The sequence below is a fragment of the Microtus ochrogaster genome, chromosome 16 (assembly GCF_000317375.1).
Source record: "Microtus ochrogaster isolate Prairie Vole_2 chromosome 16, MicOch1.0, whole genome shotgun sequence".
Classification (NCBI taxonomy): Eukaryota; Metazoa; Chordata; class Mammalia; order Rodentia; family Cricetidae; genus Microtus; species Microtus ochrogaster.
The window spans coordinates 35,947,599-35,973,642 of NC_022018.1; the positions used below are offsets into that span (position 1 = coordinate 35,947,599).

The window sequence follows — 26,044 nt, forward strand, 5'->3', positions numbered from 1 at the left end:
GGAGGGAGGGAGGGAGGAGGCGGTGCGTGCCTGCAGAGTAATGTGTGAATGTCAGAGGGCAATCTGGAGCATTGGTCCTTACTCTTTATCCACCTCTTGAGACAGGATCTCCGGATCTCCCACTGTCTTGGAATTTTGCTACCTAGACCAGACTAGCTGGCCCTTGAGCTCCCAGGACCCACATGACTTTACCTCCCATCTTGCCATCACTGGGAAACAATACACATCTTATTGCACCCAACTTTTTACATGGGTTCTGAGGATCCACACTCAAGGTGTCTTGTTTGCATGGGAAGTACTTTTTAGCGACTGAGCTATATTGTAGCCCCCATTTAGATGACCTTGGTCTATAGGAGACAACAGTCTTTTGGACAGTTTTTAAAGTCATGTGTCTATCTAGGGTGTGTGATTCAGCTCTTCATCTTTTGACAAAAGAAATAATATATTATAAAGGACCTAAGGAAAAAAAATACAGCCAGGCAGTGGTGACTCATGCCTTTATAATCCCAGCACTCGAGAAGCAGAGGCAGGTAGATCCTTGCGAGTTTAAGGCCAGCCTGGTCTACAAGAGAGTTCCATGACTGGCTCCAAAGCTACAGAAAAACCCTGTCCCAAAAAAACAAACAAAAGATTACAAGTCTACGATAGCCATGCTTTCTCAGGAGCCAATAGAGTTTTCTTAAAAGACCTCAGGCAGAGCCTGCATCCCACCTTCCTCCTTACCATATGCTGTTACAAACGTCAGGAGAGGCAGCTGGAGTGTGATACTGTCTCCTTCCTTAACATTAGCATGTTTCAAGGAGGTAGATAGGATCTGTATTAGTTACCGGACTTGTTACTTTGACAGAAGACCTGTCAAGTCACTTAAGGAAGAAAGGGGATGTTTCGGCTCATAATTAGAGCACAGGATGCTATCATGAGGAACACGAGGAAGCTATTTACACTGGATCCGCAGTCAGTGGATGCTGGTGTTTGAAAAGCTCTCTCTTTTATGTGGTCCAGGATACCAATGGATGGAACAGTGCCCAGACAGTTGGGGTGGCACCGTTAACACACCCAAAAGCTTGTCATTTCAATGAGTCTACATTCTGTCAAGTTGACAATCTGTCGTAAGCATCAAAGGGTCAATTATGATTATGGTTGTGAAGAAGGGGTCCCTCATTCTATGACCCTCAAGCTTTCTGTCTAATTGGCCACTTAACACTGCCTAAGCATATGCTCTAGAAATGAAGGGGGATATCATAGACTTTATCAATTTGTGAGATTTCTTCAGAAAATACCATCCAATCTCTTTGTTAAAGAGTCAAGTTTCATTACTAGATTTGTAGCAGAGCATGGAAATTGCTCATTTACAACTGGAACTTAAACTTTTAACTTTTTATCTTCTTTGGATTTTTGTTTCCTCCAGGTGCATTTTGAATAGTGTCTGAGACTAATCGACCCAGAAAAGCAAAAATGATCCTCAACTCTTCTACTGAGGATGGTATTAAGAGAATCCAAGATGACTGCCCCAAGGCTGGCAGGCACAACTACATATTTGTCATGATTCCAACTCTCTACAGCATCATCTTCGTGGTGGGAATCCTTGGAAACAGCTTGGTGGTGATTGTCATTTACTTTTACATGAAGCTGAAGACTGTGGCCAGTGTTTTCCTTCTGAATCTCGCCCTGGCCGACTTATGCTTTTTGCTGACTTTGCCACTGTGGGCTGTCTATACCGCTATGGAGTACCGCTGGCCCTTCGGCAATCACCTGTGTAAGATCGCATCAGCGAGTGTCAGTTTCAACCTCTACGCCAGCGTGTTCCTGCTCACCTGTCTCAGCATCGACCGCTACCTGGCCATTGTCCACCCGATGAAGTCTCGCCTCCGCCGCACCATGCTGGTGGCCAAAGTCACCTGCATCATCATCTGGATGCTGGCTGGCTTGGCCAGTTTGCCAGCTATTATCCATCGGAATGTGTATTTCATCGAGAACACCAACATCACAGTCTGCGCTTTCCACTATGAGTCTCAGAACTCAACCCTCCCCATAGGGCTGGGCCTGACCAAGAACATTCTGGGCTTCCTGTTCCCTTTTCTGATCATTCTCACCAGCTACACTCTAATCTGGAAAGCCCTAAAGAAGGCTTACGACATTCAGAAGAACAAGCCGAGAAATGACGACATCTTTAGGATAATTATGGCGATTGTGCTCTTCTTTTTCTTCTCCTGGGTTCCCCACCAAATATTCACTTTTCTGGATGTCCTGATCCAGCTGGGCGTCATCCGCAACTGTAAAATCTCTGACATCGTGGACACCGCCATGCCTATCACCATCTGCATAGCGTATTTTAACAACTGCCTGAACCCCCTGTTTTATGGCTTCCTCGGGAAAAAATTCAAGAAATATTTCCTCCAGCTTCTGAAATACATTCCCCCGAAGGCCAAGTCCCACTCAAGCCTGTCGACAAAAATGAGCACGCTTTCCTATCGCCCTTCGGATAACATGAGCTCATCAGCCAAAAAGCCTGCGTCTTGTTTTGAGGTGGAGTGACAGGTCCAGAGTCTGCTGGTGAAGCTGTGACAGAAGCCAGGGCCGCATCCAGTTAGATGGCACAGCACCAAAGGAACATTCACCCCTGCCTCGGATCTAAGCAGAACATGCATTCAATGGACTGAAGATGTTTTCTAAAAACTCTGAAAGAAAACTTTGACAAGAAACCAAGCAAAGCCGCTCCTTGCCGCATCTTGCATTAATAGATGATAACTGCCCAAAAGGAAGAGTGGGGAACAGGATGGATTTGTGGGTTTGGAAAACATTTGCTGGCAGAAATGCAATCTTTTCAGTCCGCTCTTGCTATGTTCCTTTTGATTTCCACAAGAAGGTATGTAGAGCTTGTTAAATGTTTAGAAACAAGAGGCAGGAGGTCAAGATTATTTGTTCTGCTCAATGTCCAGAGGGCAAGGAACCTTTTTTGATCCCTTTAGTCATTAGTAATGGCAGCCTACTTGTCCCTGTTACTACACATATTAGGCAAAGATTTGCTGAGCTGTAGTTATCATGTTTCAGAATCCCTTTGTAAAATTCAGGCAGTGTCTTACTAATGTCCAGCGCCCCCAACCAATGCCAGCTAGTGGTGTATTTATGTAGCAGTGTTACCAAAGTCACACATCAAAGTCAAACTGCTTGTAATAACTGTGACTTCCTAGGTTCTTCAGCTTTACTTCACATGTAAGAATTGTATACCGTCGGTGGTGAATAGACTACAGATCATAAAATCTGCTTTGCTCTCTAAAAAAAGTATATATTCTCTACATATATGTACAACTACAGCTCTAAACTATCATTTGGTGAAAATCTGGTGATGCTATGTTTACCTCAAAATAAAGTAATTTTATTGTAATGTATCTAATCATTATTTAAAATAGAAGTTCGTCTATTTTTACAATGACATGGATGTAAGTACAAGTATATTTTTACTTTGTTTGGTCTACTTGATGGTTTAATATGGTTAGATAGGTTTTCTAGCCCAGGAAAGATCAGGAAGGAACTAGATTTTTCTGCTGAACAACATGGGACAGATTTCACCATTTTTAAGTTTTTGAAGTTTTTCATACAAAAACAAAAATATTTTCATTGCTCATAACATTAAATTAATATATTGTTTTACTCATAAGATTTTAAATAATCAAATGCCTCTAGTTATCTGCGTGGTGTTGCAGGAAATTTAGAAACTTTAGAAAGTATAAGATACTAGTCATAGGGGAGGATGGGAAGAGTGGGAGGCTGGGAGGAGGCAGAAATTTTTTTCTTCTCAATAAAAAAAAAGATACTAGTCATATTTAGTTCTTCAATCCAAAAACATGTTCATTTCAGTATTGTAGGTCACATACTTATACTATTTTTGTACTCATCATATATACATACATATGTAAATTATGATGTTGGAGTCATAATGTATAAGCAATTCTATATACAGGGTTGTCCCTCCTCAGTGACATTGCATAGTAGCTAGTATCCCATTAAATATACTTGCTAAAACATTTTAATACTGTTATAAAATAAACATACCTTATATAATTAGGAAATCACCAAATTTGGAACATTTACCATTCTTCTAAAAAATTTGTTGGTATCAAAAATTGCACTGTGCTAGCTGGGTGGTGGTGGCGCACGCCTTTAATCCCAGCACTTGGGAGGCAGAGGCAGGCGGATCTCTGTGAGTTCGAGACCAGCCTGGTCTACAAGAGCTAGTTCCAGGACAGGCTCCAAAACCACAGAGAAACCCTGTCTCGAAAAAACAAAAAAAAAAAAAAAATTGCACTGTGCTGATCATTCAAGTATATGAATCTGATGAACCTCTCTCACTTCAAGAAGCAGTAGAACCAATGATACAGTTGTAAACATTTTTCATATCCCAATGTATGTGGCTAAATATTTTCCAGAAAACATAACACAATTTATCTGCCACCTGCTATGTTTGGCCATAGCTCATGACAGCCTTAGCATAAAGGAGTTTACTTGCTGTAAGAATCCAGGTACTTTATACAAGGGCAGGGAGCAAACTAGGCCAGAATGCTCCCATGGGACAGCTAGCTCATTCCTTACCCTGGAAACATTCATTGTTCCTACCCCAGGCATGCCGGGGTGTCCATTCTGGTCCAGTAAAATGTACAAAGGATTGGGCAAGATTTAGAATAGTTGTTTGTAATATAATAATTAGAATGGTTGAGAGATGTTATGGGCAAGGAGGTTGTTCAGAGACATTGGTGGACAGGGCATAACCTCTAACATCAAATCATCTTAGTCATATCCTTGGAAATAAATGTGGTACATGTGCTTCATATTAATTTTTCTTGTCTTATTTTAAATTTCATTAATACATTGCTGGCCACTTATTTCAATTTTCATTTGTTTTCAAAAGGATTGTGTAGTAGTTTCGATGAAATATCCCCTATAAGTCTCAGGTATTTGAATTCTTGGTCCCCAGCTAGTGGCTGTCTGGGCAGGAGGTAAGGTGGAGGGGTGGAGGGATTAAGAGGTGCGGCCTTGCTGAAACAAATATGTCACCAGGGGTGGGCTTTGAGTTTCAGAAGACTGGAGCCACTCTCTCTGCTTCCTATTTATGGATGAAGATGTGAGCTCTCAGTTGCTGCTCAAGAAACCTGCCTGCCTGCCTGCTACCATGCTCCTCAGTAAGATGGTTATGGACTCTGATCCTGTAAGCTCCCAAATCAACCCTTGTCTTGGTTATGGTGTTTTGCCCTTGCCATAGGCTTAAAGCAGTTCTTTATTCATTAACCAATAAAAGCAACACATAGACAGAAAGACCTCCCACACCATATCATAGCAATAGAAGTGTAACTAATACCGATTTTCTCCCAAATATTAAATTCTACTTCATCTCAAATGAGATACCATGATTTAGTTTTTTCATGAACGTATTTAAAGTAAGTGCACTACTTGCTTTTGGAATATCTTTTAAATATGCAACATACAAAGATAAAGATTCCATAAAGATTCCAGGTGCCCCATGAAATGCAAAGAGCTATATATACTGTCTTATTCCTCCACGAACAAATCTATTTTTCAGTTGAAAATTCATTTGTTCATCAATCCAGTAAATGTTTTATGTTTACCTAGTCTGTGTTGGGGCTAGAGAGTTGTGTAACTCCCAGCTTATAATAGGCCTTTCCATAGTTTGTAGGGTAGGCAAGTAAGAGGCAGCTGGATTGACAAGCCATGGTAAAGCTCAGAGTTTCCATGCAATGTATTTTCAGCTTCATAACTTTATGCACCACTGCATTTTCCCTACTAGTCCACACCCACCTAAGAATCAAGAGAAGAGAAAGCAGGATCAAGTAGGTCAAAAGAGAAGTATAAGAAAACGAGCCCAGGGAATTCCAGATATGCATATGACAGATAAGATCCTTGAAAGTGGAGAACAAAGTAAACTGGGAGAAAGACAGGATGGGGTAGAGGCTGGAGACAGGCATATACTGCTTCAGATCGTAGGACAGATGTCATAGGAGGACCACACACAGATGTCTGGGACCCTGAAATGGTATTAGATTTAGGCCTAGATCAACAGGAGGAAGAGGAAGCTAAAATGTCAGGGAGAGACGCAAGCTATAAACAATGGTATGGCCAGGACACAGTTGTACAGATTTTACATAATTTAGGTTATGTTGTCTAATAGGAAAGCATCCCTTGAATGCAGAAGGCACCAAGGGATTAGAGAATAAGTGCCAAGGGAATAAGGAAATGATAAGGGTGGTAGAATATTCCAGCCAAGGATCAGAGGGTTAGATTTTCAAAATTTAAATTTCTTACTGAGTCAGGTCCAATATGTGTTTGCTAATGAGAGGTCTAGCCTAGTGGTAGAGTGTTTGGGTAGCAGGCATAAGGCCTCTGTCTCTTTCATGATTATAAAATCAGTATCTATAATTGTATCCACTTTTGTATATTTGTGTAATAGAATTCTGTGGGATTACCTGTAGTGCCCTGTCCTATTTGAATGGAAATTTTTCATGTCATCTGAGGACAGGACTACTTTAGAACAAGCCATGTCCCTCCCTAACTCCATTTCTAGGCCACAAAAATGGGTGTAGGTTTGACATGGTTCATTAACAGTTTTATAAAGATAAGGTAGAGCAGAACCCACTGAGAATCATCCTTCTGAAGCCTGAGCATGCACCCAAAGAAGCCATATATATTACTTAAGGAAACATCCATGCTTATAGAATAAATACAACATGCTGTCTAGATAGTTTCCGGTGACCTGAATGTATTAACAGGAGTTGATATACTCATATACAGTATATCTACTTAAATAATATTAATTATGGTAGATGACGGACCCTGCAGAAGTTAAGCCTAAGCAAGGCAGTTGAACCAAGGTTTCCACACATGTGGCATATTTTTCTCATTGACTTCTTCCTGACAAATGCTCAGATGAGATGTGACAATTATGAAAGTATCTGTTGAAGAAGGACAACAGTTCAAGCCTGGCTCTTCATCAGTTTCTTGTAGAAGTCTGAGTCTTGCTCAAAATACAGGTATGTATGTAGGACTAGTTGTGTTTATATTTCAAAATCATACTTTGATGCTTTCATCGACAAATTTGAAGGAACTGGAGAGCTCTGGAAATGATATCTTTATCAAGTCTCATTGGCTTTGTGTGACTTGTTGATAAGTTTTTAATCTTTCAAAGTATTTTACAAATCATCAAATGGAATAGATCGTACATTAGGAAAACAGAAAAAAACGTTTGCATTTGTGAGATGCAACTTTGGACAATGTTTCCCGTTCATGAGAGTAATGTTAACAGAGATGATGGGAGCTAAGGTCACAGTGGAGTCCTTGATTCTGTATATGTCTGACTCCCCCCTGTGGAGGCCCAAAAATGTGGGTCCGTTTCAAAGTGTGGCTACACGTTCTAAACTAGAGTGTGGTTACTTGGTCTCTTTGACAAGATGGCCCACACAGGTTGATCCTCTCCACCCTGACCAAAGGTCAGGATATTCAGGCTTACTTCTGCTCCTTCATTTGAAATAGGAGGATTGACCTTGGGAGTGGCTGTCTTCAGGACACTTGGTCTAGGGTGGGTTCCCTGCCTAAACAATAGAATGCTAATGACTTGGTGTCTCAAAGTGTTGAAGCAAATAACTGTTTGAGTCCTTTGTATCATGTTAAAGTACTCTTTTTTTCTTCCCCTGTTGTATTGGGATATAAAACTGTATGGAAAAGTAAATGCAGGGGATTTTAGTATTCACTGGAACTCCCAGTACTATCCTATGTTTGCTGTTTTATTATTTCACTCACATCTTTGTTTTCTTTATTTATTTTTCTAATTCTCATGCCTCTACCCTGGTAAATGGTATCTTTGTCAAAGATGGGTCCCCAACACCACCTGTGTCTTTATGGATGGTAAATGATGCAGCCAACATTCATGTTTCTTTTTAAAATTGCATCTTTTACTTACTTTGTGAATATGTGCAGTTATACATGCTTGTTTTTGTTTTTGTTTTTGTTTTTGCCACAGTGCATTGTGGAGGTCAGAGGATAATTTGGAAGAATCGGTTATCTCCTTCAACCATACAGGTGCCTGGGTTTTGAACTCAGGTCCTTGGGCGTGGTAGCACTTTTATCCATTGCATTGTCTCACCAGTCCCAGATCCAAGGGACCAGGACTAAGATCTACAAGTGTGGCTGTGATTGATAAGAGTTCCCCTTTTCCAGTGTCGAGCACATCATCCATTGGGCCATTTAATACGGGTTCTATCATCAAAGTTCTATAACCCCTTGGTTTATATACAAGTGAAGGCGATGTGGACTAACCTATGTTAGTCACCTCTGTCAGCCTGTGGGATAGTGGGGGCCCAGATATACAAGAGTGTGAGTGTTAAAGGGAGGAACTGCATAGGACTGAGGATATGGCAGTACCTGCTATTATATACTATTGTGGCTAAAACCTGTCTCCTGACGTGGCACAGTGGCAAAAGATTGACTATAATAAATCTAATTTGAAGCATAGAATCATAAGGCAGGAAATGAACAACCATGCCACCTGACAGCCCAGACCGATGGTCTTCTTGCTGTTAGGCCTCCCACCCAGGCCCAGTAGTCCTTTAGTCCTCTTGGTCCCATAGGAAGAGCCAACATTCCACCTGGCCCAAGTCCGTAGAAAATATCTTCACCACACTAACTCATCCTGCTTGAGGAATCATATAGTGAGGCTAAACAGTGAATTTCCATGGTCAGAAAGAGCCAGAATTGATAACTTAGAATGAGCCTGTGTGGCTTTAGCAATATTTAATTATGTCATTCACACACAGGAAATCTTTGGATAGGTAAGTTTCTGTGAGTTGAAAACCCCTCAGATTTACCCTTCATCAGCACGCTAAGAGATTTTTATCTATTAGTATGAGATATAAATTTAAATGCTAACTGATGTGAACTGTGAGACTGTTTAAAGGAGGCTTTACCACAGTGACTTAGTTTCAAGAATCCTCATGTCTGTGAGTCAGTTATTCCCCCGGGCCTAGTTCCTGATTCTTTCCATGTCCGTAAAGTGTCTTTAAAATACTAAACAGGATGAGAAACATAGAGATTCTGAGTAAACCTGCTTGTGAATTGGGTTAGATCTCACAGAAATTCTTTTCCAAGAACATTTAAGTTCTGTTGGGTCATATGGGTACATAGAGTTACCAAAGGATAATTTTCCAGAAATAAGCCAATAGGCTTCCAGCCTCCGAGCAGCAGATATAAAAGCAGACTAGCGTTAGCCTGCAGAAAGAAACTCTGCCAAGGTTCATTGGAAAGGAGAGAGATGCCAGACAGATGTGCCCCGACAAATGTGCTGTGCCTTAGCCAGCACCGTGTATGTGACACTAGAAGCCCCAGTGTGGACCTATTCTCGTGGTGGCCTTCTCCCAGATGGACACTACAGGGACATTTCCAAGCAGTGTTGACTTCACCTAAAGCAGTTTGTTATCCTGGGATCAACAGTCAGTTTTCCAGACAAGCAGCTGCTACTCCCCTTCGCTCGGATACTAAGTGGACAACGGGAAAAGAGACCTTTCTATTGATGTTATCTGTATAGCTATTCCTTGAACTCCCAAAGACTCCATCTCTTGCATCCCATTAGATTACCCAGTGAGTGTAGACTCTGAATAGAGCTCTCCCCACCCCCACCCTGCCAACCTTAAGTAAACTGGTCCATTCTCTTCCCCTGGCTCAGGAGGCATTGGTATGCAATCTCAGTGTTACCCAATCAGAGTAGATTGCTGGATTTTGCCAGGAGACGCTACCAATGCAAAATGTTCTCCCCATTGCACAAAATCTAAGGGAACTTGAAGTGTTATTCCTTCCAAGCGAGATGTGGGAATTTCCAGGAACTTGTACAGAAAGAATAAGTATATTGGCAACAAATGAAAGACTGGAAAAAAATCTTTAGGACGTCATTTGAGAATTTCCAGGAGGTAGTACCACCCTTCAGATTTCTGGTTGGTTTTTGTTTTTTGTTTTTCTCCAGCCAGTTGGGGATGGAGAAAATTACACACTAAACCCCAACTCTCTGTGAAACCATTGTAACCACCATGCAGTTCTCACTGGTAGAGGATGCTCGGCTCCTGTGCCCTGTACACAACAGTCAGTCACGTCAGTGCCTTTGTTATCCAATGGGACACAAAGAAGCTCAGGAGGCCTGTGTAACCAAGGCTGCAGCACTCCTTACCAATGCTGGCCCTGGAACGTGAACCTGGGCAAGTTCACTCTAGAATGCACACCGAGGCTGCTTTTCCCCACGCCTCACTTCTAAAGGCTCATCTGAATCTCGTAGACACTTTCTAAAAATAATTTCCTATGACTACTTATTCAAAATCAGTAAAATACCTTGTTTTGTCTTTGGCCATATTTACTGAACTTCATCTAGAACTTGTTGAAAAGTGGGCTCACTGATGGGAAAGACTGGCTGATCATACAGTAGAACACTGACTTTTATGTTTATTTTAATTTGATTTGGGTTGCGCATGTATTTCATCCAATAAACAAGCGGGCTACAGCGGTTAATTGCCTCGGTGACGAATGCTCTGGTGCTTTGTGTCACTAAGGCTTTAGAGAGTATTTGCTAAGTTCCCAAATTAGTTTTTAGAGCAAAGTTTTACCTTTTACACCTAATAACATGATGCACTTTGGGAATTACTGAGTAGAGACTGTATTATATTCTGAAGAAGAGTTCCTGTGAAGTCATATACAGTTCAGACTTGGCAATGGATTTAGGTGAAGAATTAACCCAGAGTAAGAAAAGCCCAACTTGTTGATTTATTTCAATTGTACACAGAAAACCAGGGGACAAGAAGATCCCAGGTGTGAATCTGTCACTGAAAATCACCCCAAAAGAATACCGTTCAGATCAGGAACAGGACGACGCGATAGACAGACTTACTCCTGACCTTGCCGTGTCCTTCTGCAGCTACCACAGGCAGAAAGGGAGCATTTGCTCATGAAAGACTTAAAAATGAAGCCATTTAGCCTCAAGTTGAGGGAAAGACAAACTTGACAATCCCTACTGTAGGAGATTAAGGAAGGAGCCACAATTAAAGTCTATGGATTAGCTGCAAAGCCTTGTGGGAAATAACGTGTGAACATCCTGGTTTTTACAACTTACAACGTGCTTCTTCGCCCTAGTTTTCCCGTTTTCCCATGCAATGTCTCAAATCGCGTTGCGTGTGAATGAGCTTCAGCTGCGGAAGCTGACTTTACGGCAAACTTGCCCTGAAAGGAGCATTGCCAGTTCCCGGGTCTAGTGAGCTACTAAGTCTACTGAGATGGCCCCCAACGCGGTGTTTTTTTGTTTTTGTTTTTTTTAATTTTTTTAAATTTATTTATTTATTAAAGATTTCTGTCTCTTCCCCGCCACCGCCTCCCATTTCTCTCCCCCCCCATCAAGTCCCCCTCCCTCGTCAGCCCAAAGAGCGATCAGGGTTCCCTGCCCTGTGGGAAGTCCAGGGACCACCCACCTCCAAACTGCCTAGGCTCCCACAAAGCCAGTACGTGCAGTAGGCTCAAAAACCCATTGCCATTGTTCTTGAGTTCTCAGTAGTCCCCATTGTCCGCTATGTTCAGCCAGTCCTAGAGAAGCTAAATAAGAAGGAGAACCCAAAGAAAATATAGGCATCCTCCTGAATATTAACCTTCATCAGGCGATGAAAGGAGACAGAGACAGACCCACATTGGAGAACCGGACAGAAATCTCAAGGTCCAAATCAGGAGCAAAAGGAGAGAGAGCACGAGAAAGGCACTCAGGACCGCGAGGGGTGCACCCACACACTGAGACAATGGGGAGGTTCTATCGGGAACTCACCAAGGCCAGCTGGCCTGGGTCTGAAAAAGCCTGGGATAAAACCAGACAACGCGGTATGTTTTAACGTCATTGAGAAACGCTGGAGACGAAGGCAGGTGGAGTGGGCTATACGATGACACCTGAAATTGTTCAACCTTAAATCTGCTTCCACAGAGAGACAAGAACGCACGGTCCCACCAAGCCGCTAATCCTCAGAGAAGACGCTCAGTGCAGGAATGAAATGTCGACATGAGACGCTACTGGTGGCTCGGAGGGCCACACCAGTGTCAGCATTTGAAGAGATTCTAATGAAAGAAAGCTCTTATCGGACAAATCCAAAAGTGTATTTTTACTTTAAATATTTTCATAGAGGAATTGAGTAGCTTTCAATAAAGAACACATTAGAACAAAATAATAGTAACAGGAAGCCAGAGAGAAGATCCACACCAAGACACAAGCAAAATTATTGATGCTGTTATCCGAGAAAAACACTGGGCTCAGATCTTCTTGTGCCTGGGTAAAAGAGTGACATCACTAAACTTCTGGCTCCTTTCCTCAACACAAGAGTAGACAAGGCCCCTAAGTGGAGCGTGACTGCCTTGATATCAAATTCCCAAGGCAACTGGCCCAGTGAACGATTTTAAAGAAACACATCCCCTCTTATTGTCTGATTCAAATATGATTCTTTTGCAATGTTCTTCCACAAAAGCAAGAGCTAGGTATGGTGGCAAATGCCTGGCATTCTAGCACTCAGAAGGCAAATTCTAGACCAGCTTGATCTACACGGAACATCCCAGGCCAGTCATGGGTATAGATCAAGATCTTATCTAATAAAATTCCAAGAACACGACACCAATTTAATGAGCGTTGGTGACAGGGGATGAGATATGGACCTAGCCAATGGTGTACGGTATAGACTAATGAGGATATTCTGGCGTCAGTGGGAACGTCTAAGTCCATTGAAACCTTAGATGAAATCAGCTCACATTGCCAGGGAGAGTACCAGGTCTCCAGAAATTTCTGCAGAATCCTAGAGAGTTTTGCATTTCTGTGGTCTCTTAAACGCCTAATCATTTCCCTCCCTAATTCAGTTCACAATTCATTTTACTATCCTAGACATGCTTTAGAATGCTTCATCCCATGTGATACAGGCACAAAAAAGTTCCAGTCTGAAGAGGGGAACACAGAAGACACAGCACATTGGCATTCTGTGTTATTAGGGTGACAGCACTGATTCAAAAAGTCCTCCGTTCCCTCTGGGTGTTTCTCTTCTATACATCACCCAAGATCAAATTTCGGTCTCTTCTCACACATCCTCTTTCTCCTCTGGCTCCTTCCTTCCTTCCTTCCTTCCTTCCTTCCTTCCTTCCTTCCTTCCTTCCTTCCTTCCTTCCTTCCTTCCTTCTTTCCTTCCTTTCTCTCTGTCTCTATGTATCTGTTTCTCTCTCTCTCTCTCTCTCTCTCTCTCTCTCTCTCTCTCTCTCTCTCTCTCTCTCCCCTCTCTCTCTCACCATCTCCCTTGGGGAAACAAAGCCCATATCTAGTTTCTCACAGGAAACAGTTTAGATGTTTATCTCATTAGCTACTTATTCAATGTCAGCCATTCCTTCAGATGGGAATTCATTGTTCCCAACAAGACTGTCAGGATCTGTCCTTAGGGAAATCCTGCCCCACACGAGGATGGAGACATTGTTTGCACTGTCACTGGCCATCCAGTGGTTATTAAAAAGTAGATCCCAGTACTGATAAGCAGAAAAATTTCTTATGAAAGGAGCACCTATGTGGTTTGATTTATTCAGAATTTATCCTCCATCAATTCTCATGTCTTCCTACCAATCAGATACTTCACTTTCTGATGTCTTTCTTGCCTGAGACTAAAGTGTTTTATATATGTCCAATGTTCTCTGCTGTGTGTGAGCATGTGCTTAAGGGATTTATGCAGTAGATGTTTAAGCTGAACTACTTTCTTACTCCCCCACTTATATCAATTTATCAGTTCCTTCGTATACATCTATCATTGGGCTTATTTTTATAAATTGCTCATATTCCATAGTCATTTGCTAAATTTAAATAACATCATTTCATCGTGATATATTTTCTAACTGCCTGCAGGGCAGTGGGATCTACAGATGTGTGCCTGTCATCTTACACTCTACTTGTCCAAAACCGCCCTTGAAAACAAAGAAAAGATATGAGAATGAGGACCCCTCCCCAATGAAAAGTCTTCCAAGGATGCTGCTTCTGCCACTGGGGAACTCATACGCTGGTTCTGTGCAAACCATATGCCCGTATATGTATTTCTTTCTTGACACCAGCCTCTGGCCCCACTGCCATCATGGAGACTCTGAGGCGGAGAATGGATGAGAACCCCAGAAAGAATTCCACCCCCCACCTTCTGGCATGCTTGCAAAATAAAATCTATGTTCAGTTGCTGGGGAGCCAGAAAATAACAAATGAACTCTATAAAAATAAAACCATTTATTACTGAGACGCAAAAGACAAGGAGATAATGCTAGTGAGCAGACCGTGTTCTGGGCCCAACTGTGAAGTCACTATGGTTGCTGGTGGTGTGTTCACGGTCAATCCTATGTGCAGGTCTCCCAGGGCTTTCTCCCTGCAGCCCCTGGGGCCACATAGCCAATTCTCTTCTTGGACCAAAATGGTAGCCGTGGGCAAACCTCTTATGTTCCATGTAACTTTTTGTTACATGGCCTTTTCCTTCCTGTTATTAAGTCATATTTCAATCCTGTCAGAAGGGCTGTAATAAAGCTTCCTGTGTATCCTGGAGACATGACTCAGTAGGTAAGAGCACTTGCGGTACAGGCATTAGGACCTGCCTTTGGATTCCTCAAACCCACATAAAAGCAGGATGTGGCAGCGTGCACCTGTGACTCCAGCCCTGGGGAGCAGAGACAGAAACAGAAGGACTGCAGAGGCCTGCTAGCCTGTCAGCCTAGCAAAGCAACAACAAACACAAATGCAAGTTAGGTGCGCTCCTAACATGATAACAGACACACCTCTCCATCTCAAAGGAATAAAATGGAGAATGATAGAGCAAGATACCCTGGCATCTACACACAAATGCACAGGCATGGCCACCCATGTGTGCCCACATGCATAAAACACTTTCTCTTCTCCTCTCTGTCTCTCTGCGTACACACACGCACATACGTGTGCACATGTACAAACACACGCACATGCACGAGTTTCCTTTTATACCATTTAGGAAAAGGAAAAGTTCTTAGCTTCAGTCTTCCTCAACTCCTGTCTTACAGATTGCATGGCGGGATCTGTGCTTCAACAAAGGACAAAGCCGCACCAGGAATGTAATGTTGGAGGCGCAATCCCAGAGGGAATGCAGCTTTGGAACAGAGGATCCCGGGGTTCTTAAAATCACACCAAATGTCAGCCTTAAGATCCGGAAAAGGAAATGAGAAGGAAAGAAGGGTCGGACCCTGGGGATCTGAAAAGGGGAGAAAGGGAAGACTGATTTTCAGGGGATTAGAAAGAAGTCTGGAATTTATTTCATGTGTAAACTGCTGGGCAGGATGGGGGGCTGGAGGGTGGGGGGCATGGGCCCCATAAGGAGCATTTGTCTTCTTTCGTTCTTCCCAATGACAGCTCTCATTCCCTCAGCTGAATGGCAAATCCCAGTGGCAAGAGTCCAGTCCCTTGTTAGAGCCCCCACCCCCACCCCTCACCCCACTGCTGGAGATTCCTTGCCCAAAGCTTCACAACTTTGGATCACTTTGCCTGGAATCCACGGCACACTGCAGTTCCTAATGTGTTGGGTGGGCGTCAGATTCTAAGCATCTGTGGGTCTTGCCAAACTCCCAGAGAATCCGTTTGACCCTCCAGGGTGGGCCACACTCTGGGTAGTATGGAGAATCAAATACAACTTGGGGAGCTTCCTCTCGAAAGATGTTTGTTACTTTTGGCATGGTAACTATTTTTAAAATATTATTTAAGCTGTTTGAGAATAATAACAGAAATTCATAGCCCTAAAAGCATCCAGAGAAGAAGGCACGCTCAAACCACAAACGGAGACTCCTGAGTGATGTTAGCACAGTCTTGGGGGCTTCTGTGAGACTGAGTCTTAGCACATTCCTGAAGGACCCACAGCTTTGTCCATGCCACGAAAGTCAGCACTGCTTTGAGGAACAAGTTGCGATTTCTCCTCAGCATCAATTGTAAGATCTCATAGTTACAGCCACGCACAAACTCAGACAGACCACGTGGAAGGATGGCGGGAGCACAGTTGTTCCCCCATGGGTCTCTCTTCCTTGAAGGGCACATATATGTGCAGCAAGCAAGCCAGCAGAAACAGTAATTCCTCTGGTCACTGAATACCCAGTAGTGTGCCCCACTCCAAAACATCACAAACACTGTTGTGTAAGCTCCCTAAACCCAACTCACTTAACAGGGAAATACAGTATCATGAGATGCACTGGATCACTGGTACATACAGACAGCTGCGCTCTAACTATTCTTTTTAAATACATGAAAATAAAAGACTTTATTAATTTTTACATTTTTTTTTTGAGACAGGGTTTCCCTGTGTAACCCCAACTGTCCTGGAACTCACTTTGTAGACCAGGCTGGCCTTAAGTTCAGAGATTGACCTGCATCTGCTTCCTGTGTGCTGGGATTAAAGGTGTGTGCCACCATGTTGGGCTCAAAAATATTTTATTTAATATTCATACATGCATATAATGTGTTTGGATCAAATCTACCCCCATTTGTTTCTTGTCAGTTACCCTCTTATCCCAATCTCCAGCCAGTTTCCCTTCCAACTTCTTGTGTGATCATTTTTTTATTGCTTTCCAGCTCAGTAAAAAGAGGGAGGAACAGAGATAGGAGGATCCTGAAGCTTGATGACTGCCAGCCTAATACTAGGTACAGTGAGAGACCCTGACCCACTAGAATGAGGTAGTGAGATCTGGACACCCAAGTCTGGCCTTCCGTCTTACACACACACACACACACACACACACACACACACACACACACACTCACACTCTCACAAAACATACAAGAAATGAAATAAAATACTGATATCTTTCTCATCATCACAACTATTGTTAAACTTTTTGTCATAAAAATTTAACTTGACAAATTTTTAATGTGTTTTAAGTCTAGAATTTGTAGCAATGCCAAGATTGAAGGAATAACTTGAGCAAACAAAAAATCAGTGTTGTCTAGTAACTCATTCATCTGTAGAAAGCCGTACATTGCAATTGTTTACATCAGGGTAGAAACTTTCACAGGTGATTTAGCACATTCTTCCTTGATGGATGCAGAATTCTTGACACAGCTCATGCAGGATGCAGAAGCCATCATACACGGCCTGCCAATGGTTAGCCTTCAGGAGACGTTGCTATTTCTGACAGTTTCAAAGCTGTTTCTGTCCATTTTAAGGAAGAAACATCAAATTTTTTTGGGACCAGTGATACTGAAAAGGCAGAATAGGCCTGCAATTAGTCACTTCCAGCTACAGCTTCCAACAAAGAATAGGAGCATGATGTAGCAATTTATAATCTAATCAACTGCGTTAACCAAAACCAGCTCCCGGTGAACCAGGCAGAGACTAGAGGGTGGCCTTCCTATCGCGTAGCATAAAGACAGAAATGTCATCCAGAAATGGCCCAAACAAATCATCCAGGAAAGAACCTTTTGAAGATGAAAACCAAAAGCCGGAAGGACATTTGTATTTGTCATAACAAATATGTCAAGGAACAAATATCTCTTTTAAGAACTAAGTTTTTTTAATGGGTTTATGAAAGATCAAATTTTAGATAATCATAGAATAATATTTTTCTACAGTGGTCTATTATTGCATTTTAATAAATAAAGCTTGCCTGAAGATCAGAGGGCAGAGCAGTCATACTAAATAGTCATACAGCCCAGGGAGTAGTGGATCACACCTTTAATCCCAGAACTTGGGAGACAGAGTCAAACAGATCTCTGTGAGTTCAAGGCTACCCTGGACTACATAAGATTGATCTGGAAGCAGATCCAGGTAGTTGTTGTTCACATCTTTAATTCCAGTGTTTGGGAGTCATACACTTTTAATCCCAGCACTAGGGAGGTAAAGGCAGGAGCAATATGCCTGGGCAGAGAGAGGAATATGAAAGGGAAGAGACAGGAACTCAGTGGAGTGAGGAGTCTGAGCATTCGTGGAGACAGGATCTCGCCTTCAGGTCTGAAGATTTGGTAGAGGTAAAAGGTCTCTCTTGTGGTTGGCTGCTTTGCTTTTCTGATCTTCAGCTTTAACCCCAATATCTGTCTCTGAATTTTTATTATTTGTGCTACATGTTTCAACATATGTATATATTATACAATATTTAATTCAGCATAAACATATGTATTTGCTTATTTTTTCATTTCTTTATGGTCAAAAAACATTTTGAAGGATGCAGAGCCGAGTTGTTCCACAGGGTCACCCCATTGTGCTATACAGTAGTACGCTACTTTCTCCATGTACATAAACCTGGTACCTATTCATCGAGGTAAGGAGCCATCACAAAAGAGCTCCAATCCAGGCAGGTACCCATTCATAGAGGTAAGGGGCTATCACAAAACAGTGCCAATGTTTAAAGTTATTGAAGTAAAAATAAATATTTTTGTTGAAGCACCCAGGAGAAATTGTATTCATATTGAATTCAAGATAACTAATTAATTCATAACACCCTGACAGGGTTCCTAACAAAGCAGGTTGTGGGAATAATTTATCACACCCTGATACACACACACATACACACACACAAATGAATGAGTGTGTCACCAGCAGTGACTTTGATAGTTCTTTTTCTCTGCAAACATATTTCTAGAGTAGATTCACCAGCATGGAGAGCTCAAGAAAACTGAGAAATAAATGCTCGGTCTTTCATAACTTTGCCATTTTTCTAGCTCTGGCTTCAACAAAAGCTGCTAACAGAGCTAATAGGCAGAAAACAACATGCTGCAAAACAGAGACTTGTCCACTTGGACTTGCCTTTCTGTAAATCTGTGCCTGAGCTTCCTGGAGAACACCCAGCAAATTCTAGTTTACTTTCTGTGAGCCTCATAATGTCTGCCCACAGGGTAGAGGGGGAGAATTCCTGCCCTGAAGTTCCCCTCTGACCTCCACAATACACACAGATTAACAAAACAAACACATCACACTAGGACAGAACACACAGAAGTAAAAGAACCCAAGAAATTCACAAGAAACAAATATAGACTCAGAGACCCACTCATTCACATACTCAGGAATCCCATGAAAACACAAAACTGGGCGCTATATATATATATATATGTGAAAGAACTGTAAAACAAGGAGAGAAAGAGAAAGAGAGGGGGGAAGGTGGGGGAGGGAGGGGGAGAGGGGAGAAAGAGAGCCTTGGACACAGCATTATGAGACAAAACCAAAAGCAAACCAAACCAACCAACCAACCAACCAACCAACCAACCAACCAACCAACCAACAAAAACCCTCCAAATTACATTGTTGAGTTTATTTTCTGTTGATCATCTATTGCTGGGCATGCAGCCTACCCTTAGGAGTAGCTTGTTTCCCCAGTGAGACCTCTTTGGAGGAAATTAAATTTCTATTTGCAAGTGGTTATCAATTGGAGATTGCTTCTGGAGTAGGAATAGGGGCATGTGTCCACTTCTCCTTTCAGCTGTAGGACCCCATCCATAAAGACCCCTGTAGGCCCTGTGAATGCTATCTCAGACTCAGGAAGTTCGTGTGTGCACTGTTCCTGTTGTGGTGAGAAAGTATTGTTTTCTTATTGTCTTCCACCCCCTATGGCTCTTGCACTCTTTCTGTCTCCTCTTCAGCAGGATCCTCTGAGCACTGAGGGGAGGGATTTAATAGGGACATCCTGTTAGGGTGAGTGGTCCAAGATCTCTCTGACTGTGGGTCTCTGAGTGTGTTCCCATCCGCTGCAGGAGGAAACTTCTCTGATAATGATTGAATGAGGCCATTTAAGTACAGCAGAATGTCATTAGGGGTCTGTTTGTTTTGTCTTAGGTGTGTAGGCTATCTAGTCTAGGGTTCTTGGTCACCCAGGCAGTGTCAAGTATGGGTTCCATCTCTTCTGGAGTGGGCCATAAGTCAAATTGGATATCGGTTGGTAGCTTATACAAGCTTTATACCACCATTGCTCTAGCAAATCCTGCAGGCAGTACAGCATTGTAGATCAAAGGGTTTGGGGCTGGGTTGGTATTTACATTCTCCTTCGATAGCACTAACAAAGATGCTAGAATGTGGGGGTAAAGACTATTAGTTTCATTGATTCTTTGTAATGTCTTTGTTATTGTTGTCATCTCTATTTTGTTGTTTTCAGCACTGAGTTTGATTATTTCCTATTATTTACCCTGATTGGCTGTGATTTCTTCTTTTTGTTCTAGAGCTTTCAGGTGTGATGTTAAGTTAATAGCATGAGATCTATCCAGTTATTTTTTAAAAATGTAGTCACAGTGCTATGAACTTTCCTCTTAGAACTGCCTTTACTATGTCCCTTAAGTTTGGGCATATTGTGTTTTAAAATTTTCATTCAATTTTAGGAAGTCTTCGATTTCTTCTTCAATTTCTGTCAACCTATTTTTCATTCAGTAGTGATTTGTTCAGCTCCATGAGTTTGTAAACTTTCTACTATTTCTGTTGTTGTTGCTATCTAGCTTTAACATGTGGTGGTTAGATAGGACGCAGGGAGTTATTTCAATTTTCTTGTATCTGTTGAGTCTTGCCTTGTGTCCAAGTGTGTGAAGTTTTGGAGAAAGTTCCTTGAATTGTTGAGGAAAAGGTATAATCTTTTGTGTTTGAGTGAAATGTACTGTAAATCCATTTGACTTACGAAGTCAGTTAACATGAGTATTTCTCTCTTTAGTGTTTGTCTGGATGACAAACCTGTCTTTTGGCAAGAGTGGTATGGTGGTTTGAAAGAAAAGACATCCATGGGAGTGGGACTATTAGGAGGTGTGGCTTTGTTAGTAGTTGTGGCCTTGTTGGAGGAAGTGTGTCACTGTGGGGGTGGGCGTTGAGCTCTTCATGCTCAAGTTATGCCAAATATAAAACACAGTCCATTTCCTGTCGCCTGCAGATCAAGATGTAGAACTCTCAGCTTCTTCTACAGCACCACATCTGCCTGTATGGCAACATTAAGTAATGGACTAAACTTCTGAAATTGTAAGCCAGTCCAAATTAAATGTTTTTCTTTATAAGAGTTGCTGTAGTCATGGTATCTCTTCACAGCAATAGAAACCCTAACTAACACAAGTGGGGTATTGAAGTTACCCACTATCAGTGTATGAGGGTAATACGTTACTTAAGGTATAGTAGTATTTCTTTTATGGACGTTGGTGCTTTTGTGTTTGGTACACAGATGTTGAGGATTACAATATCAAGCTGAGCAGTGGTGGCGCACGCCTTTAATCCCAGCACTTGGGAGGCAGAGGCAGGTGGATCTCAGTGAGTTTGAGGCCAGCATCGTCTACAAAGTGAGTTCTAGGATAGCCAGGACTGCAGGATGGTTTCAAAAGAAACCCTGTCTTGAAAAACCGAAAAAAAATTGAAATATCATCTTGGTGGATTTTACCTTTGATGAGTATGTAGTATCCTTTCCTATCTCTTCTGATCAGTTTTGTTTTGTATTCTCTTTTGTCAGATATGAAGATGACTACATCAGCTTGCTTCTTAGGTCCGTTTGCTCGGAATATCGTTTCCAGTCCTCTGACTCTGAGGTGATGTCTATACTTGATGCTAAGATGTATTTCTTGAATGCAGCAGAAGAATGGATAATGTTTGCACATGTATTCTGCTCATGTGTATCTTTTTATTGTGGAATTGAAACCACTGATGTTCAGAGATATCAATGAGTAGTGTTTGGTGGGTCCTGTTATTTCATTGTTGTTGATGATGGTATTGTGTGTGTGTGTGTGTTTCCTCTCTTTTGATTTGTTGGTCTGTGATTATTCATTCCTTGTGTTTTCTTGGATGTAACTCTTTAGGTTGGAGTTTTCCTTCTAGTGCCTTCTGTAGGCCTGTATTTGTGGGTAGATGTTGCTCACTTTTGGATTTATCATGGAAAGTCTTATTTTCTTCACATATGGTAATTAAAAGTTTTGCTGGGTATAGTAATCAGGGCTGGCATCTGTGGTCTCTTAGAGTGTGTAGAACATTTGTCTAGGTTCTTCTGGCTTTTAGAGTCTCCATTGAGAAGCCAGGTGTTATTCTAATAGGTCTGTCTTTATACATATCATGGTTCTTCCCCTCTTGCAACTCTGAATATTTTTTCTCTGCCCTGTGTGTATAGTGTTTTGATTGTACGTCACAGTGATTTTCTTTCCTGACCCAGGCTATTGGTGTTCTCTATGCTCTTTGTTCTTTGATGGGCACCTGCTTCTTTAGATTAGGGAAAATTTCTCCTATGATTTTGTTGAAAATATCTTCTGTGTCTTTGATCTGGGTTTCTTCTCTGTCATTTATTTCTAATATTCTTAGGTTTAATCTTTTAATAATATTCCAGATTTTCTGGATGTTTTGTGCCAGGAATTTTTTAAGTGAACATTTTCTTTGACTGGGGTATTCATTTCTTCTATCATGTCTTCAGTGCCTGAGATTCTCTTTTCCAAACTCTTGGATTCTGATGGTGAGGCTTGCCTCTGAGGTTCCTGTTCCAGTTCCCAAACCTCTCATATCCAGACTTCCCTCAGTTTGGGTTTTCTTTATTGATTTCTACCTTCGGTTCTTGACCTATTTTATTCATTTCCACCCACTGTTTCTGCTTTCATTAAGGGTTTTTAAAAGTTAATTTCCTCTTTAGGGACCTCTGTCATATTCATAAAGGTTGTTTTAAGGTCATTTTCCCCAGAAATGTTGGAACACTCAGGGCCTACTGTTATAGGGTTGCCTGGCTCTGGTGGAGACATATTCTCCTGGCTGCTATTGCATTTTCACACTGGTGTCTAGGCATCTGGGGTTGGAAGGATTCTAATTCTAGGTGCTGATAGCTGGGTGTTTTGTTCCTTGATTTCTGATGTCCTCTCTTGTTCTTAGGAGGGTGTGGTGGCTGTGTGTTGCCTATTAGGGAATTTTTCTGGGATTTTACCAGGTGTGGCCACTGTGAGCTCTGGGTAGAATGTGTTTCTAGGTGTTGAGAGCTGACACTTGGGAATGGGAGTGAGTTACAGTGATGGGGGTGGGACTGGGGGTCCACAGAGAGGAGGAAAGAAGGATGCTTCAGCAGGATCTGCCTAGCTCCCTGTGAATGGGGCAGAGTGTGAGGAGAGTCCTTAGCAGAGGGTCAGCTACAGAGCTGGGGGATTGGATTTGGAGGAGATGAAGGAGAGGTGAATATCTGCTGTTAGCCTACCTGCCCCTGGCTGGCCTGGCCTATTGGTTCCCAGAGCAGCAGAATTTTTAAAAAATACAAATTCCCTAAAATAAAAATTTAAAAAATGAAATTCCTGAAGGACATTTTTATTTTCTTTATTTATTGAGGCAAAGTCTCACTAGGTATCTCCAGTTGTCCTTGGACTCATAGCAATCCTTCTGCCTTAGTCTTTGAAGTGCTGAGATTGCAGGACTCCCAACCCAGCAGGCTCCAATAATTTTCTTCCTTTATTTATTCTTTCAAAGTTTCACACATGTTTATAACGAATTTCAGTCATGTTTACTCCCACTACCCTCTTTTGCCTACCTCCCTCTTCTGCTGAGGCCCTTCCTGCCAACTAGGGTCCCTCTTACTTCCATGCCCTTTCGTTTGTGTGACTCATTGGGTTTAATTAGGGATGCTTGCTTGAGCAGGCGTGGGAGGTTATTTACTGGAGCATGGGCAGTTTCTTAGTTGAAGAATGTGACACTTTGACCAGTGTGTCTCCGCATTAATCACCACCTGCAGCAATAAGAGTCGTCTTTGATGAAGGTTGAAATCCATACTAATCTGAGTAACCCAGATAATCAGAAGACAGGTTGACAACATGTCCATTAGCCCAACAAAAGTAGTGGGCTCCCATCTGGGTCTTATGATCTCCTTAGTCACAGGCTCTTGCCCATGTTTATGGTGCTAAGCCTGAGTTCCCTCCTGTGGAGTGGTTGATTACCACAATCATGCCAATGTTGCATGGGTGGGCACATCTTAACTGGCATGTTGGTACTGTAGCTAGAAGGGTAGGTGGCTGGGTAAGACTGCCAATAGGTCTTCTCCCTCAACAGCCTGCCTCCCACTTTGTAGCATCCCAAAAGCTAGCTGACAGGGAAAAAGCTTCCATCTCCTTTCCAGATTGATCTTTTGGCTTTTTATATCTAAACTGAATGGTTGGCGTCTTCAGAAATAGGGTCTAACTATTAAGTTCTGGTGTCACCAAGAACAGTGTCAAAAATCATTATTGTTTGGGAGTGGTCTTCTGTGGTGTCTCCAACCAACAACTTATAGGAAGGTATCCCCTGTTTGGAACTGGATTTTTTTCAGTTAATATCCCATGGCATTTGGGAGGATCAACCCAGATCCAGGAAGACAATGACATGTATTGTCTCTTATATAGTGATCCTAGCTATGAATTCTTAGAATTATGTGTTTAACTTGAAGTGCCTGTGGAGACCTGTTGTAAAGAGGCCACTTGTTTTCCTGGCTGCTCAGCCCTAAATAACCACACAGACACTATATTGTTTAAATCACTGCTTGGCCCATTAGTTCTAGCTTCTTATCGGCAAGATCTTATATATTAATTTAACTCATCTCCATTAATCTGTGTATTGCCATGTGGCGGTGGCTTGCCATGTGGCGGTGGCTTACCGGGTAAAGTTCAGGCATCTGTCTCCAGCGGGACTACATGGCTTCTCTCTGACTCCACCCTTCTTTCTCCCAGCATTCAGTTAGTTTTCCCCGTCTAGCCCTGCTCTACCCTATCAACAGGCCAAGGCAGTTTCTTTATTCATCTATGGTATTCACAGCATATAGAGGGGAATCCCACATCAGAGACCAGGAAGATAGCAGGAGAGGGAGAAAAGAGGCCCCAAGGGAGAGGAGAATAGTAAAACAGCTGTGGTGTGAAAGTAGGCTGGGGGAATGCGGTGGAAGGAGTCAAGCAGGAAGTGGGAGAAGTAGAGGAGAAGGTGAGGGGTAGAGAATCAAAACTCTTGGTGTATGAGAAAACCACTGGAAGCCAGTAACTTCTTTTTTTAAAAAAAAAAAATAAGTAAAATATTACTGTAAAAACATGCAAATAAAAACATCATGCACATGAGACTAGCAATACCCCAAATGGATACATCTCATTAAATATCTGTTCAGTTGTACTAGCCATTCTGAAGTTGTTGTGCCTTCTTATAGATGAACTAGTGCATGAATTTCAATATCAAAAGTACCAACTATACGATTGTCAGAGTCACAAGTAGATTTTAGAGTTTATCAAGTTAGCTCACTTTGCTGATAGGCTTTGCATACTTTATGACATGAATATAATGCACATTTATTTAATTTTATGGCCCAAACTGACAAGTAGGAAATTTTTGAGTCTGTTGGAAGAATAAGTATGTTTACAATTTCCTAAATTAGGCCTAAGATCTGTTTAGCCAGAACTGGGGGAATCCAGCCTGTTGAACAACTACGGAGTAAGTCACAAATTTTTTTTGTCTTATCAACAAGGTTACTTCGTTTTCAGAGGAATAGAACAATCATGCTTTTTGATATGCTTTAGGAACATTTTATTTTTAATGACCATTAGCATGCTGGAGGCTCCTCCTTTTCTGTTAATGATTTGAACACACAAATTGTCTGACGTAAAGACTTGAGGGTGGGGGAGGGGACCTGGGCTCTTACATGTGTGCTTTTAAGTAGAGACCTGCTGTCATTGTGTGTTCCTCATAGCAGGGCATGGAAATGCTTTCTCTTTTAAACAAGCTGTGACAGAGGCTGTCTATCATCAACACCACACAGTGTTAGAGGATTCGTGCAGGAGAACTGCTCATCCCCATGCAGTATTGCAGGTCTCATACAGAGCTGCTCATAACCATGCAGTGTTGTGGGGGGCATACAGTAGAACTGCTCATCCCCATGCAGTGCTGCAGGGTGCATACAGTAGAACTGTTCATCCCCATGCAGTGTTGCAGGGTGCATACAGGGGAACTGCTCATCCCATGCAGTGTTGCAGGGCTCATACAGAGCTGCTCACCCCCATGCAGTGTTGCAGGGTTCACACAGAGCTGTTCACCCCCATGCAGTGTTGCAG

The 26,044-nt window shown here is 42.1% G+C and overlaps 1 protein-coding gene across 1 annotated transcript in view; it reads left to right on the forward strand.

The window, feature by feature from the left end:
* The window catches only part of LOC101991184 (type-1A angiotensin II receptor), a 48,299-nt gene extending 44,867 nt beyond the window's left edge, over positions 1 to 3,432 (forward strand). Inside the window, exon 3 of the mRNA XM_005354999.3 lies at positions 1,409 to 3,432. Coding sequence (XP_005355056.1) covers positions 1,456 to 2,535 — 1,080 coding nt within the window. The 5' untranslated portion in view covers positions 1,409 to 1,455 and the 3' untranslated portion in view covers positions 2,536 to 3,432. The remainder of the gene's footprint in view (positions 1 to 1,408) is intronic.
* Positions 3,433 to 26,044: the final 22,612 nt, after the last annotated feature.